The sequence below is a fragment of the Harmonia axyridis genome, chromosome 3 (genome assembly GCF_914767665.1).
Source record: "Harmonia axyridis chromosome 3, icHarAxyr1.1, whole genome shotgun sequence".
Taxonomy (NCBI): domain Eukaryota; kingdom Metazoa; phylum Arthropoda; class Insecta; order Coleoptera; family Coccinellidae; genus Harmonia; species Harmonia axyridis.
In genome coordinates this window covers 22,065,426-22,083,661 of record NC_059503.1, presented here as the reverse complement: position 1 = coordinate 22,083,661, position 18,236 = coordinate 22,065,426, and the positions used below count along the sequence as shown (strand labels likewise).

The 18,236-nt window shown below is 34.5% G+C and overlaps 2 protein-coding genes across 2 annotated transcripts in view; one reads left to right on the top strand and one right to left on the bottom strand.

Annotated features, from left to right (window-relative positions):
• Positions 1-453, bottom strand: part of LOC123674528 (ecdysone-induced protein 74EF) — a 196,162-nt gene extending 195,709 nt beyond the window's left edge. Inside the window, exon 1 of the mRNA XM_045609423.1 lies at positions 424-453. Coding sequence (XP_045465379.1) covers positions 424-453 — 30 coding nt within the window. The remainder of the gene's footprint in view (positions 1-423) is intronic.
• Positions 454-3,466: 3,013 nt separating this feature from the next.
• Positions 3,467-18,236, top strand: part of LOC123676976 (U7 snRNA-associated Sm-like protein LSm11) — a 40,286-nt gene continuing 25,516 nt past the window's right edge. The window contains exon 1 of the mRNA XM_045613336.1: positions 3,467-3,826. Coding sequence (XP_045469292.1) covers positions 3,535-3,826 — 292 coding nt within the window. The 5' untranslated portion in view covers positions 3,467-3,534. The remainder of the gene's footprint in view (positions 3,827-18,236) is intronic.

Below are 18,236 nucleotides of genomic sequence, written 5' to 3'. Positions count from 1 at the left end.
AAATTAATTCAACACAAAATTGCATTGATTCAACAACTATTGCAAAATGGCGAATGAGCCGGGTTCAAGTGAAGGCATAGTAGGTAAATGAATGAATGAGAGGCGTTATACTCAAAAACTTCTGCAAAAAGATGAAATGCATTGATCTTATGGAGATTGTAGATTTTATCTAGTTTGATATAGATATTTCATTGTCCAGACTAGTTTATTGAAATTTTATACACTGCGATACAATACTTACCTCGATATATTATAATGAATTTGTGCCTTCTTCCAATACATGAATTTGGAATAACTTCAATCCTGAAAATAAAAAGAATCAATTCAATTAAGTTCTTTATAGATTATAGGCAGTGTTAACTTAATATAAAAATTCTACAATTCAAATGGGTCATTTCCCATACATTCTGTATGAACCTTTACATTTATAAATCCTTTGATGATCATATACATATTCATTCACAAAAAATACAAAAGTTTTGTACTTTTCACGATTCATCACAGATGGCTCTGCGAAGAATTTAAATTTTCCGATCTAAACGATCTAAATCTTAATTTATAATTTACATGAAATTCTCACTTTTCCTACTGAACGGTTTGTTTTCAGCACATGTACTATTGATCATTTGGAAATTTCAAAATCATTTGTTATTGGTGTTTTTCTTAAAAATTCCATGTGAAGGGATAAGTAAACGGATAGATTAAGGTCGTTTAGACGGAAAATTCAGACTCAATTACAAAATCATCTATGAGGATTGTTCATACAAAACTTTTATATTGTTTGGCGGAGTATACGGACCTGCTATAAAAATCAGGGATTCAACATTCTTTTCCTCCGAGAATGAAGAAATGGAAAAATATATTTTCCCTTGAACCCAACAACTTTTATTGTAAAAATTTTTTCCAAAGATGTTTCCTTTTCGAGATTTTTAATTGACTCAACATCAAAAATTCACTCGGTATGAGGATTTATAAAGAATTATTTTATTTCAAAGAATACTATATCCGGTTAAGGAAACTCAACTCGATGAACGAGCATATTTTTCACCATTATGAATAAAAGTGCACATTGTTCACAAACTGCAATTGTTATCAATTTTCTTCCGATGGAACTTTCTCTGTTGAAGGCAAACGAACTCTTAATTGATAAAATACTTAGTGAAAGTGATGTATACCATAATTATGGGAGAGAATAATCCTTCCTGATCAGAAAGAGTCAGGCAAAGAATAATAATGGTATCCATTATGCTACCATTAAATTTGTTGTGGCTATGATGAATAGAGAATTCCGTAACTGGAACGTACAATCTGTGGGATCCACTCTACCGTTTAATTGTTCCTTATTGAAATCTAGAGTGGCATTATGGCTGAAGATATGTCTAATTGAGACATATACTGCGGGAAATGCATGTTGCGGTAGTAAGTAATATAGGAAATTATATGACAAAAACCCAGCAAGTCATAATACTTCTCAATACCAATTATGAGTTAGTGCTCTCTTGAGGTCTTTCATTTCTGTTGATTGAAATGATGTTCCGTTTATGAATAACATATGAGCTATTTGTTATTAACGACTTGAAAATTAAATTTCTATATTATTTATGAACAAATACAGGGTGTTTCCAAAGTGAAGGTACAAAGCAAAATGAGATCTCTTTTGGATCATTTTGAAGAGAAAAATATATACTATTAATAATTGTGATTATTATAGCGCAGTTTATCGAATTTTCTCTACCATATTGGGTAAATAAGTACCAAAACTCATAAGAAATTTATTCATCACAGCTCGCTAACTGGATCTTCATAATATTTCGAACTTTTCTTAGGATTACTAAATGATTGTTTCAATTTTTTTCTCGAAATCGATAGCAGATACAATAAACCTGCAAGAAATCAAAAAGTGTAGTACTGGACTAGAGTTTTTTCTACATTTCTCTATACTACCAGAGGTCCACCAGGCAAGAGTGATGAAGGAAAGAAAAAATATCACCCTATAGCTTTGCATAAGCACGTCACATGATGAAAACTTCAAATTGGAATATCTATACAAAATTTAATTTTAACATCTTCGGAAGGCAAGTTGCTATGACAAAAAAAAATTGAAAAAAATCAAACCTTAACACACTGAATCTCAAAATAAGTAGCTACAATGAAAATGAAGAGCATCTCTCATAATATAATAGTTTACTTTTAATAAGATCCGAAAAATGGCAGATTTTCCTCTTGATATTCAATCCTTGAATTTTTTTGGCTTTTTTGTTTTTGAGCGCTCGTTTTCAGGAGAGATCCGTATAGATAGATTATAAGACAATGAACAGAAACTTGAAATTTGCAGGATGTTCCTCTACCACATATAACATATGTGATCTTCAAGGGTGTAATTGGCGCATAAATGCGTGCTCAAAAAGTTTCCAAACACTCCTGATTTCACATTGGTGTTTCCTTTTTTTTTGATGATGTGACGAGTTGATTCGAAGCTCGTACTTATGTTCTGAAATAGATGTTTTGAGAAGAATGGAATGTAGTCAGAATATCTTCAAAAGTAGTTTGCTGTCAAGAAAATCAATTCAATGTCAAAAGATAAAGATTTTTATGCTTTCATGCATATATGCCCAATGGAATTTGAAATTTAACCCTTGCTTACTTTTTGAGGTCGGTCACCCAATTCATACCCCACTCTCTGCTTGACCTAAATATTCAGTAAATATTTCAATTTGCAGTTCTATTTTCATATGATAGATTTTTGAATGAAAAGTTTATCTTATACATATGTACAGACAAAATCTCAGCGCAATGTAGGGAATTGTTTCTAAGATATCAAATATTTCAAGACAAGGTTTTTTATTTTTCATATTTGGAACAATCCTTCGTATTTATTCTAGATCTGAATAGTACTATGCTCCAATTCTCTAAGACCGAATATTTTTCGAAAATTAATATTGACAGATGTAATTATATCACGTAGCCAATTGGGCAATTTTTTATTAGTGAACCCTACCGGTGCGCTCTGACATTAAACATATCTTGAAAATTTGAAGTCGCAAGGTTTCTTTCTTTTTGAATTTATCCTGTTTTAAACGTTCCGCTAAACACAATTCAATTTGATCTAGAATTCTTCAATATTGATCTAGAATTCTTCAATAGTTAGTCAACCTACTCATTGAAGACGATTTTTGAAAATAAATGATAGATAAGCGCAAAAGCAAAAGCTAAAATTCATTAATATAAAACATTTCCAAGGAATTAAACTCCCTCATTCAGTATAAAAAGTAAAAGTATAAATCAAATTAGATAATAATTTGGTTGCGACATCTGTAGGCTTACTAGCCAATATGTAAGACAGATTTCTTCTTTCAACTCGTTAGTTCTAGCCGCAACCGTTTGATGGCACGAGCTACGCGCAGAAGAAATTGACTCGTCCAATGAAACTGCTTCCCGCTTTATCACATGTGTACAGTAAGTTGCGTACGATTGTGGAAGGAGAATTCCGAGGACATGTAGTTCATTGGAATAAGTAAGGTTAGGTTTCTCGAAATGTCTAAAGATGATTCCAAGGAAAAACTTTGTGATAGTGAACAGGACGATCCCAAATCTAAAGAGGATTATGATCCCCGTTTGGACTTTCACAGCGAGAAGTTTGATCCTTTATTCGCTTTGTCAAAGGAGAAAAGTAAGGTGACTACATATAGTGCCAAATGTTATGATAACCTGAGTGCCTATGAAAGTGCTCAAAAGCCTAAGCCCGCGCAGAAGGAGCCTAAGGCGGGAAGTTCAAAAACTTCTCAAAAGACGGAAGAGAGCGAAAGACGATTTCTTCCTCATCAGAGTAAGTATGAGATTTCGTTGTTTATAGGTTACTTGATAGAAGTATGTGGGTATTTCTGTTTGATCTTTAAGTTATGCATACGTCATATATTTTAGGTTCAATTTTTAATGAGAAGATGACGAGTAATAATTATTTGGAATTAAATATTAACATACCTAATTCTGAGGCAATACTACTTACGGGATTCATAACACTTTAATTTAACTCTTTGAATTTATTTTGAAAAACTGAATTCCGAATAAATTGAACAGAGTTGTGACACCTCCCTAAAAGTTTTGTGGGAAGGTCAATAGATCCATTAGATAATTTTTGTCATTAAGTAATTCGATTCTATGAATGATTTAAATTCATTGGTATTGGCTTATTGGCATTCGGCAACGTGCATATATGGAAGACTCGATGGAAGAGTTCAGTTTGATTCAGGTGGTGAAATGTGGTGTGTTAATTTGAGAATATCTTCATTAACTCTCTCACTCTAGATAGGTACCTATAAGGAAACGTGAGATAAATTCAATGAAATGATTTTTTTACAAATGTTCAGTTTCGTTGGGCTTCTAAAAATTTATGACCAACATCAATAAAACCAATAAATTCAAACCGAGTTATTATAGTGTTTTAACTGATATTAAGATATAATACATATTTATATTCGTACCTATTATCCTTTTTCATTTTGTTGGGACAAAAAATTATCTGAAGGTTCTAGATAATCTAGATGATAAGTAGTTCGTGATGTAGAGCTTCATTAAAGCATATTTGAAAATGAACTATATTTGATAATAAAATATCAAACCCAGAAATTCACAAGGAACTGAAAATGTCCTTCCAAAAAATGTACGATGTTTGGTTCATGAAGTGGACTGTGTAGGTAGGTACCTTTTCTATACAAATATTATTGGACGACCACATCCACCATCATCTCTAATATTGTGAGAAACTATTATTGTAGTCATTATCTATTCGACACATCAACAACTTTCGCTATATTTAGATACGCATCTCGTATTATGACTTCATCTGCTATTTTACCAGAAGCTTTACCATTACAATTCTCTGCCTGATATAATTGAAAGATTATAGTGGTTTTTTCGCTTCCTAATTTGACTCAACATAAATCACCTCTGAAGTTTTGAATGATAAAAGTAACTACATAAAAACAAACGGCAAAAAAGGCATATTATATACATTATGTTATGATTATTTATATCGATTTGAATATGGCGACTCGTTCTTTGATGCTCACTGTTGTAGAACTGATGGATCTTTGGAATAATGTCCTGCATGGAATTTAAGATGATAACATCAAAATGAATGAACGTAACCGAATACTGGAGGAAAACTACATCACTATACATGCAGAGTTTGTCAACAAAGTTAGTTAATTGCATTTTGACCCGTAACCAAGCCAGTAACTTGAATTCAATGAAATTTAGCATAGGTTTTTCACGTGTGTGGAAGTTGTTCGATTCTTGTTGTAGAGTGTCGAGTTGCAGTGATGATACAAAAAGCTTTGATTAGGTGTATGGATCATTGCAGCCTACACTATTTTTACATTAGTTTTTCAAGGTGATGCAACACAATATTGGCTTCAGAAAATAGAAAAATTTTATAATATCAATAATAATAAAGACTTACATCTATCTATCATTAATTTTAATAATTTGTTAGTTATTTCGTATAATGCTTCAACTCGAATTAGGTACAAGCTGCCTTACTGAGGATTCTGCAGCAGATATGCTTGCTGATTGTTCATTCAGGGAATCGAGAAAGAATCAACGGAACTTGTAAAAATTCACAGGAAAATCACCTGAACACTAGACGATTTAGTAACTCATAGTAACTATAGAGGTAAAAAGCGATTCTTGAAATTTTTACAGGATTTTGAAAATAAGGCTAAACTAAAGCATGCCGTGCTGATGTTTATACAAAAGTTGTACTAAAAGCTGATCTGTTGAAGTTTGGTAGGTATATGAGTATAACAAAAGCTTTGAGGTAATTTCTAGGGTAATTAACTGCTGAATACCTGCTATGGAAATAGAATAGGTATATCAACTTGTTGATTGAAATTAGAAATGATGTTCTGTATTTTTCACGGTTAAGTTAAGAATCGCTCGATCTACTCAGGTATTAAATATTGGCAAGTGTATAGGAAATGTTATTACATATACTTGTACAATAATTATTCTTTCAATTATTGTATATTCATCATTGTGCGAAGCAAATTGTTTCATAGGGTGCATAAATCTTCACATTTGAAGGCGTAATTGATAATGTGGTAAGGAGAAAGGAATTATACTTATATTCTTTGATCGCTTGATTACATAGAATTGCATATAGCATGTATAAGGCATGTTCCAGAAATGTCAAGGAACCATCAGTGTGCTCCAAAAGATTTGAATGCACCTGGGTAACTTTCGCTTGAAGCCAAGATTACGGGCTAAAATACCGGCAGAATCTATGATATTCTATCAGAGTATGCAAGCTGTAGATTTACTAGGTGCGATTTATCGAGTTACTCAATTTCGTTAATCGTTTTTAAGGATTATAATATAGTTTAATGATTAGATATTTTTCTTACGAATCTGGCCAAGATCTCGGTGACCAACTGTGATCGCCTCTTCGGGAAATAACAAGACCAGGAAACTTTTTTTGGAAATTTGCGATTGTTTCGTTGCTTGCTTGGCACGTAGCTCCGTCTTGTTGAAAATAAAAGTAGCACACACCAATATCGTTCAATTTCGCCCTTAAATTAATTATTCTCAAGATTGTCGATTAATCAATAAAACTGGGTTTTCGTCAACAATACGGGCCACAACAGCAATATTCTCAGTTGTTCTTGAGCGACGGATACGGTTTCGGTTCTTCACATCACCAACTATCCCTAACATTTCAAATTTTTGCACCAGTTTCACTATTGCCGACCGAGAAGGAGCCTCAGTGCTTTAGTTTTGCGAACTGTGACTGCACAATTTCCGCCATTTTTGTAGTGAATTTTCACGATTCAATGCATCGTTTCATATTTCAGAATGGCGTACTTGTCAAATGTCAAAAGATGGCAGCTGCCCAGAGATAATGGGCTATTCAAAATTAAATCTTTTTTTTTTTGAGGAGCCTACATAACAATCTATGGTTACACCTCAAAATATAGATAGAAGGAATGGAAAGTAAACATTTGTGCTCGATCTCGAATATAAGTGAGATGGAAGTTCAGTGTCGCCGATCACAATCGAGCTAGCCGATAGCCGCAAGCACCCATAGGGGCGCAGAATCCTGATTTAATTGTTTAATGTTTTATCAGAAATCTTTTTTTCATAGCTCCATAATAGTCATAGTTTTCAAATAAAGAATTCTCGAAAAATTTTGGATCAGACCGCGTAGTTTAATATAGAAGTTATAGTCGAGGTATCTATTCTGTGTAAAGTAATTAACAAAGCATCAGCAGCGTTGTCGAAACTTGTTGAAGTTGATTGACTCCGTTATATAGGAAGAAATAATTAATGAATAAATGAGTGAAATTTGCACATTTTTTTTAATTACGTTCAATGAGAAGTATAAAATATTTTCGTAAGTAATTGCAAAAGGGCATCAAAATTACCGATAATTTTGCATGACAGCATCTTGTCATAAAAACTGCATGAGTTTACTTTCATTTTTGGAGAAAGAGCCCGACACCGAAGGTGGAGGGCTCTTTATTTCTTTAAGCAAAAATTATTATGCACTGAGATCAATCACCGAGTATATGAATGAGAACACCTTAAGAGTAGTATATTTTGGGAACTTTGAAGCCACCTACAAATATGGAATCATTTTCTGGGGAACAAATGAAAATCTGGAAAGAATATTTTTACTACAGAAGAGAGCAATTCGGATAATATACAAATTGGGATTTAGGGAATCATGCAGAGGAAGATTTAGATCAAAAAATATTCTAACAGTCTACGGTCTTTACTTGTTCGAATGTTTAATGTTTTTACATAAAAATAGGAGCAAATTCACAAGCGAAAATATAAATTCATATAATACAAGAACTCAAGACATAACTTTCCCAACACATAGATTAACATTAACTGAAAAAAGTCCAACCTACATGAGTATAAGAGCTTTCAATAAACTACCAAACGAGATAAAAAGCATTTCACAATATAAAAAATTCCAAACCAAAGTGAAAAATCTACTTATTCAATTAGAACCTTATAGTCTCCAGGAATATTTTGAAAGAGCAATGTAAAACTTAAATTGTGACGTCATTTCACTTAATTTGTATAGTTTATGTTATGTAACTACAAATCATTTGAAATAAAGAAATATTATTATTATTATTATTAATTGCATTCCATTCACATAGAATTTTTGACAGGAGGGAAATATTCGCTTAAATTTGCATAATTTTTTTAATTATATTCAATGAGACAGTATGAAATATATTCACTCAACTCGAACAAAACAGAAAGGCACGCAAGTACTACAACGATGTTCGAAAAACAGAAAGATCCCAAGGGCCGACCATGTTTAAATGTGTTTATTAGTTGGTCACATTCTGCTAGACCACCGAAGAAACACTTCGCTATAACATCAAGTTCTCTACCCATCTCGCCGCTTTGATTTGCGACGGTGTCTGTCAACAAACGACAAGGCCGACAAAGTGCAATACACCTCCACATGCGACCGAAAAGACTCTCGTGCAGCACAGCGCGTGACCAGGTCACGACCGTGTCAAAAACGGATGGATGATCATCGCACCACGTTCGTTTTCTGAACTTTCGCATCGGCCCGATCGTTGTTCCCACTGCGAGGAGGTGGCCAGTTCGTTAACCCGATGCGAATTGTAGCAGTTTCTATCGGTCGAGCGGAGTGGACGCGCGATTAGAAGCCAATCCATCTATCTGCACACACATTACTATCCCCGCAATTTCACTTTCCAATTGTATCTAATCTGTTTGGCGTTAACGAAGCGATCGAGAACAGAATATGTGGGAGGAGAACGCCTATATCTTCTCTTTGTTGGCGTTGCCACTTTGATTGTTAGGAGGATGGATTTTTGTTTTATAATATTATAATACTAAGTCTTTCTCTATTTCAGTATCGTAATGAGTTCATTACAGTTCTAGAAACAGTGCTGTAATGAACTCATTAGAGCATTGTTTTCAGTTAATTTTTCGTTTTGTGGTCGTCTACACAGACTTCCAATCCTCTCAAAATTCAACACACATCAATTGTCAATATGATACAATTTGGATCAAGTGGAATGATTTGCGATATTATTCGCAATTTCTGTTAATTCTGTTGGTGTTAAATCGATTTCGGCAGAAATAATTCACGAATTAAATGCGTAATTATAAAATATTTCAAAATTCCAAACGTACGATTCAAATTCATATTCTGTAATCTGTCAATTTTCGTAAAGTCGCACCAACTGCAAAGATACAATACAAATATCACTAGGATGTGTAATCTGAATTTTTCATTGAATTTCGACAATATTTGACAAAACTTGACTGAAATAGAGAAAATATCGTCTAATACTCGTTGCAGAAGGCAACTTGTTTTAGAATATACTATTATTTCCAACAGGTTATGGTTCCCAATTACTGGAAATCAAAAACAATAATAAATATAAAATCAATAATAATTTATAAAGAAAAAAAACCAATGTTATATATTGAACGTAATCCAATAAAACAATGAAAATTGATAGATAAACAGCCAATATAGACTCCTCTAGACAGTTTTCAAGCCCCGGAAGAGAAAAATAAAACACAAGAAAGAAATGGAAATCATATACAATATAACGTCTTGCGTGATCATCTTAACGTCAGATGTTTTCATTTAAATACAAATCACAGATATAATTCAGAGATTGAGAATGAAGATCACATCGTTCTGCTATAGAATTAACAACGGAACAAGCAAATCTCAGTGGTGACTGCAAAAGCAAATTAGTTCTTGTAGTACTAATATAGAAAAGGTATCTGGTTCTAGCATTCGGGCGAGGTACGAGCAAATCTAGCTCACTCAGCAACTCAACGCAGTCAATCCTACCACTCAGAAGACCATGAAGGAATGCAAACCTCTTCTGCATTCAAGGCTTTTCAAATTGAATCCTGATAATAAGATACTATGATCGTATCCCCTAGGTGGGTCCAGTTCATCCTCACGAAATGAAAGCCACTTCAAAAACCTTCTTTGTGCAGTCTCTAGATGGTGATTTGGTGTGATGGTGTCTTATTCTTATAATGAAATACCATCGGGTGTATGCTGAATGAAGTAGGAAACAACGTGGGTACTACCGAATTAATATTCAAATACAGTAATGTATGGATAATCCGAACCCCGACTGAACTCTGCAAACCGAACGAAGAATGAAATGCAGAAGTTTTGATTCCTCTGAGAGTATCAGGAGAAAGACTAGATCAAGGTTCTGATTCAGTGAAATTGGTGACCAAGTAAATTGTACTATGATCCAATATATGATACAGAAAATCAAAAATGGACATGAGGTGATGACGAAGAAAATTGAAACACAGAGTTTAAAGAAGATGAGGAGATAATTGCTGTTGTCATGAAAGCACATGAAAGGCACATGAAAGCTCTGACAACGAAGATGAACCTGTTCAGGAAGTGTCCACTAAGGAGGCGATCATATCATTCATTTCATGTCTTTGATGGACAGAAATACATATTTTTATATAAAGTACAGCATTTTTTATGAAAATGAGTTTGCAAGCTCATTTAATGTGATTCCTATAATCCGAATGATTCGATAAACCGAACGAGTCCTGCCAACTTTCTGTTCGGATTATTCAGTACATCAAAAGCTCAAAATCGAAAAATGCATTTAAGTGAGGAACATCCAAGAAAGGTTTAAACCACACCTATATCCAAATAAAATACCTTTTGTCTTGTTTTATTGTTGTTATGTGTTTGAAGTGAATATTGAATTCCTTTTATAGGTATATTGTCCTTTAACCATTTTTTTTGCGCATTTCATCATAATTTCTGTAATTTTCGAATTTCGAGCCGGGAATGGTCTCGAATGGTAAGGTTCGAGGGGAATATAAAAAAATTCACAAAATAACCTTGACCACAAAATCGACAAAGTTTTGGATATTGATATAAAGCAATAATTTCAAGCTTCGTGCTCATGCTGATCACATCCTCAGAACCATGGAAAATTCTAGAAAAATTAGAAAAGAAATACCTAAAATTTTTGTAACATGATCGGGTTGAGTGTATATACAGGGTGTTCTATAAGGTCTATGACAAACTTTGACACATAATAGCTGCATATATCTGCATCATCTGAACATATTTCTCCAACGAACATAGGTTCGGAACGTTTCGGACCTATGTTCATAGGATGATAACTATCATCAGTTGAAATTCGGCATAGACCTTGCTCATTTGTTAAATATATGCAATTTTAATTTATAAAGCGTTACGTCTGCTCGAATTCTAGGCTATTCATGCAATTGGGCACTTGATAGGAGTACGATCTCATGAATATGACTTTTCGGTGTTTTGGTATTGAATTGAAATTGTGCGTTCAGAATGAATATTGACGGACTGCACACCAGATCAGAAGGTAACACTATCGTAGAGGTTAAGCTTTAGTAGTAATGTTTCAATGATGATTCTGAAGACGAGAACATACGAATGACATCGTCTTCTGTGCTACATACTGAGCCACCCAAAGATTTTAGGAGTGTGAGTTATAGGGTCATATTCACGTAGACAATGGATAAATCTTAGGCAAGAATTCTGCAGTATTTGAATGCTATTTCTACCGAAAGCATTCATGCAAGGACCGAAGACAGCATCACAATAGTTCATATGACAGTACCTTAGATTCACACAGCAGAATTTACTTAAATTATTCAGAATACGTTTGAATTGATATAAATTGTTCAAACTTGCATTAGCCTTGCATAAGCAGTTAGTTATATGCCTACTGAAACGTAAATCTGTATCTACCGTTAAATTCAAATTTCTTGTGAATTCCAGTGAACTGATTTTGCTGCTATCCATGATAATATCCTCGCTATATATCTCCAAGACCCGTAATCTACCATTTTTACGACCAAAAAGTTGACATATTGATTTGTTTGTGTTCAAACGAAGACAATGCTTTCTCGAAATATCAAAGATATTATTCAGATCATAATTTGGGGCTACTTCAGACTGTAATGACTTTAGATAGATAATTAATAATAGAAGATAATTTAAGTTGACTATCATCTGCATAAAAAAAGATAGTACTGCAACACGTCGTTATGTATTTGTTACCGAAATCATTGAAAATCAGAAGACGAATATCGCGCAAAGAAAACACCAGCAGTCTCCACCCGGTCAACCGACGTTGGAGGTCATTATGCACTTAATCTCCTCCACGTTACGGCCGTAATAAAAATACTTATTGGAAGATTGAGTCCCCAATTAATTCACTTCCCGAACAAAGTCCTCATATACAATTCGGAATACCAACAACCTCCCGTCCACATCAGCTTAAATTTCAAGAGCCATCGAGTGCGCGCTCCGAGTGCTGCACATGGGAGAGGTTCATTCAGATTTTGGCCTAAGTATAAATAGCGAGTTATGTAACGAGGCACAATCGCAAGAAGGCCGGAGAGCATGAACGGCCCAGGCGAGTGCCAAGTCTGCCACTCGGGGCCAATGCTCCCGCGCGTCGATCGCAGGAATAATACCGCTTCTATCTCGGCGGGCCGAGGAACAGAGCTCTCTCTGCTCCCGTATCGCTGCCGCTACTGTCATTGACTCCTCTCTGTGCGGAGGCGGCCCAATATTGTCAAAGTTCGAGCCGAACTTTGGGTTTGGCTTCGATAAAGAAGTTTATGCCGAGCGAATCGTTGTTGACTCATTGTTTGCGCCGATTTTAGATTTATTTTCGACGGAACTTTGAACGCGTGCAGGTCATATTATTTTGCAATTTTCGAAATGATTGAATTGCAAATTTTGGGTATTGAACGATAACCGTTCTTTGGTATCTTCAGTTTTGTTCACATGACGTTATAGAAAAGTTATAGAAGGTGTAACAATAAGACGGCAACATTCAAGATCAAAAAGGCATGACTTTCCACAGCAGAGTGTAATATTTGATTGACTTGGTTGTTACCTGGTAGAAAGGCCAGCGTTAGGTGTGAATCAATGAAGGGAACGTTTCAGGAGCCTCATGTGAGGGGTGGCAATTCGGCCCAGTTTGTTGTTTCATATTTGATTCTCTATAACAAGGGTTGTTTCGTTCCGCTGCGTTTGTTAACATTCTCTTCATTGATATCCTCCAAACCGCCTTAACTGAGCCGCCTGTAAAAAAAATAACATATGGCTGCCCGACTAGTATGAACAGAATTCCTTTTTACCCTCATTGAAAGAGGGATAAAATCCTTATGTATTTTAGAAATACAAAAAACAACACTACCTCTGCTTTCGAATTATTTGGACGTCGATGTTTACACATTCAACATATGGAAAATTCCTACGATTTTGCATTCGATACTAGTTACTGTTAAATGCCAAATGGTTTCAGTGGGACACATATTTATAACCCCAATAAGCTTTCGGTTACTTCGAAATAAGCAATACTGAAACTTTGAATGCCCTACCGTTGTTTGTTTGTTGTGTTGTGATAGGTTATCATTCTTCGTACCTAGTCTCATGTAGATGTGAAATTTAGATATACTCACGCATTATCATCGACGTACAAATCCAGTAATAAATTAAGATACCTACAGCGACAAGAACATAAGGTAAATAGACAACATTTCAATATTTTTCATTTACTAGAATTGGATATGAGGGAGGAAATTTTTTTGTTTCAGACTCCACAATTACTCGCGCCAGCCTTGCTTGTTGGAAATTCAATTAATTTTCATTTCATATTACAAACGAGTCATTCTAAAATTAAATGAATATGAATGGTGGTATTATAATAACTCGTATTTTATATGAAATCATATTTTTATCAAATAAATTAAAAAGGCTAGGTGACAGCAGAATCCGAAAACTAATGAATACTAAATGGATTCCGAAAAATGACTATATTATTGAAAAAACTGAGATTTTCAATCAAATGAAAGTACAAGACTTTATACCCAATACATTATTCATTTGATCTTGTTACAAAGTCGATAATTCTTTTCTTGCAAAATGAAAGTATGAAATACAGCAATCATGTTATCTGAAACATCAATCAGAACGAATGACATTTAGAGGAACATCCCCACGTGACATTGTTGTGATCTGTCAATATTTGTCTAGAGGAGGAAGGAGAAGCGGTTTTGCCAGAACGATTGAATGATCAGTAGAGGTTAGGAATACCACAAGGAAAGTTCAACTTTCGTCGGAAGGAAGTATTTCACACGTCTTTTTAAACATTTTCAAAAAATTAAACAACGATTAGTCAACCATTTCTTTCAAATGTATTCTAGAACCTGACAGAAAAAAATCTTTCTATCGTCTTCTGCTGCTGGACTGGCTACTATTTATTTAGACCTTCTATCATAGGCAAGAAAATTTCAGCTCATTATATTTCTTTATTTATGCTTTGAATTGTCCATCTGCTGTCCAGAATTTTTCTCGGAAACTCCAATAGTTATTTTTCACTACAAAATCGCTTGTTATACCGTTTTCTCTCTCTACATAATAGCTACATTATCTGAACCGTAAATTCCAAAATATAAAAATCGAATCGATGTTATTACGATAATCTAACTATTCTGTTGAGAGAGACAGTAATAAACCCATTTGAAAAATTTACAACGCTCTTTCAGTATTGTTGTCGGCCACTCATCAATAATGGAAATAGAATGAAAGTCATTCTGTTTGATTAATTATACGATTAAATATTATTATAGGTACCGTTCCACTATTTCACAGTTGGGAAACAATTAACGATGTTATGCCTGAGGTGACGGAAGGACATATTAACAAAATCTATACACGGACAGTTGTCTTAATTTGTAAATGCTCCGTCTGAATTTAATGATCAGAGACCGGATTATATGCATTTGCATATGAAAATATTTTACTAAAAATATAGGGATGATGCATTTTTTTTGTAGTGTTAATATTTTTCAGTAGGGTAATTAGTAAAGGATATCTTTTAAGCAAGCCCACCCCACATAATATATAGTAAAAAAGTTCTCAGAGCACACCTGAGCTTATAAAATCATCTTCACAAATATAGGATGTTTCGAATTTTGGAGTGGTTATATTTAAGTTTCATTTTATTTTAGTCAAAACTCTCATTTCGAGGCGATCAAAAGTTTGGTCGATGATTTCGATAGTTTAGTGGCTATGCCAGTTTGTTAGTCCAAGGTAGTTTTCGACGGTACAAGTTTTGAAAAAACACATACCACTAATTAAAACTCATTTTTCAAATAACTATTAGTATTATAAACCTTGAAATTAGTAGTTTGCCATTGACCAATTCTATACTTCAATGAATGAAATCAATCCATCAATTAAAAGCATTGTTGGATCTGAACTCAAACTTTTTTTAAAAATAACCCCGGGTTCGAAGTTTTAGGTGAAATGAATGGTTTTAATAATGGAACGGTTAAACTTTCGTTAGAAAACATCATTTCTAATTTAACAACTAAATACAAGTATTTTCGTTACCTCAGTGGATGTGAAACTGCCTTCCCAACTTATGAACATATTCTTAGTGATAAAAGGCACACAATTACCCCCGAACATGCCTGAAAATATAAGGTGCGCACCTGAGTTGTTTTTTTTTAGAGAAAATGCAACTCTATTGTGAAAAACTGGATAAGTTAGGTTAGGTGACAAGATGGTTAAATATGAATCATTCAAAGTATTGCCATTGTTAGCTACAACTTTTTCTCATATCTTTGGAGAGCCTGGGATATTACTATGGTAAAAGTGTTCATATTTTGATGCTTTATTTGAAACAAGCCATTTATTGATGTGGAACTGCTGATGAGCCAGATCATGTGCAATCGAATGGAACAAGTAATTATCTGACGGCGCAATATCTGTGGAATATGGCGGGTTTGGTAGGACATCCCAATGGGTTAGCAACGTGAGGGCGAGCGTTGTCATGCTGTAGAATCACTTTAGCGTGTCCCTGCTGGTATTGTGGTTGTTTTTCGCACAGTGCTTGGCCCAATCGCATCAATCGAAGTCGATACCGTTCCCCAGTAATGGTTTCAATCGGTTTCAACAGCATAACCTTCGCAGCGTGAATATTCGGTTGAGTCGATGACGTAGAAACATGACCGGGCTGTTCGCATGACTTTCTTTTGTTTAGGTTGCTGTAATGAATCCATTTTAAATCACTTGTAATCACTTGCGATGAGGAAAACCTCCTCTTTTTTGCCCCTCTGAACCAGTTGTCTACAGGCTAAAAAACGTTCCTATGCTTCAACTCATAAGGAACCTAAGTTTCCAGTTTTTGAATCATTCCCAACGCATGGAGTCGCTTGAAAAAGGCTTGCCACTCAGCTTATTCTCCAGATCTTGCCCTCAGTGATTACTGACTCTTTGCAGTCTTCAAAATAATGCTCCAATAGAAGAAGTTAGGCGCTAATGAAGGCAAAGACGAATCTTTCTACAGAAAAGGTATTGCCAAATACCTAAAGATGACTATGTTGACGAATGAAAAAATGTGTTTTTACTGATTTAGCCTTTAGACAGCTACTTAGGTGCGTCCATCATTACATGAAGGGTAAATAATTTCAGATTGTATGATTGAAATTGTATTTATATTTCGACGGAATAAATTCGACTTATTGAGTGAAGTTCTACCTCAAACCATTCGCGCTAAAACGAACGCTCGCAAGTCATGCAAACGGTCAAGAATTTAATACCAATTCGTCTAATCATTCACTGAGTTGGTAGATTCGCACGATCGCATAGATCGCGAATGAGTAGCAGGACAGATCAAGTTATTACCATTTCTCCAATCCATTAGTAGTCCATTCCGACTCCCACTCATTCACAGAAACTTTTTCAACTCTTAAGATCCCATTAAATCGATAAAATCATCCTGAGTCCGTCGCTAAAACACCTAATGCATTGCTTTACATTATTTATGATATAATGCAAGAGGGATCCGTTATATCAAGACAATTTCACGAACAATTTCTTGTACACGTCCTGAGTTGCGGTAACAAGGCGCACTTATCGAAGCAAGAAGGTCAATGTCATGTTGGACGATGGACAGTGTTAATAAGACATGGGTGTACTCAACATTGATGAATGAGGTGATGGCGATTTTCTGATTATGGCTAATTATTTCAGGAAATGTATGATCTCTTTTTCTCATTAGTGTCACTTTTAATATGCAGTTTGATATCAAACATTCAAAGCCTCCGAGAGAGTAAGTTTTAGAATTCAAGTCATTCGAAGAGTGTGATTATTTTTAGAGATGGAAAAAATGTTGGTCTTCGATTTGAAAATATTTCCTAGTCAAATGCATTACAGACCCTTCTAATAACTTTGATTTCATGACTGTTGTGTGTCGTTCTATGTGTCTGCATATCTTTGTAACAGCCCTAACTTATAAAATTTCCATCCGATTTTGATGGACTTTGATATGGATTGGTGTCCTCTTTGGGTCGTATATGGCTTCATACGACTCAGCTCCAGATATAGGTTGTTCGTAAAGTAACGCAAACGTGAAATTCCGAAATTATCTGATATTCTGATACCTCGATTTTTATCAAATTTGCTATGGATATTCGGATTGGGACGTAAGTGGTTTCCTAAGAATTAAAAATAAAAATGTGAAATTCCCGGGACCTCAATATTTGCCGTTCCACTTTTTTGGTTATGATGGAATTCGTTAGGTTGAGTTATGAATGGTTACTGCAGGTGCAGATTCAGAATGCTATGAATAATATTTTTTTGAATATTATTTTCAATAATAAAGTTTTGAAATCGTTCATGGTGGAAAATTACTGAAATGCCTTTAAAAGAATAGGAATCAACACACATTCAGAGAGATTTTTGCAGAAACTAGAAGAGCTATATGCATACAATTTGATTCAAGAATTTGTGGGCTATATCGTGTTCATTTTTCTTGTTGATCACGTTTTATGATTTTTGAAGGATAACAATCAAATAATCGATTGAAAAAGTTCTCAAAATCTATTGCAGATACGACAAAACTACAAAAAACCGAAAAGTGAATTACTGGACCAATGTTTCGGTTTACATCCACATCTACATAACAGTGGTTAACCAAAAAAAGTTCTAGAGGAAAAAAGCAGGCACTGTTCCAGAAAAAATATCACCCTGTAGATTTGAATTCAAAATTTGCATATCACTCTAAATTGGAATATCTACCAAACTTGAGTTGAATATCTTGTGAAGGAAAACAAAGCGTTTGCGGGCCCATGTTTATAGGACTTTTTTTAAATTATCCGAGGAA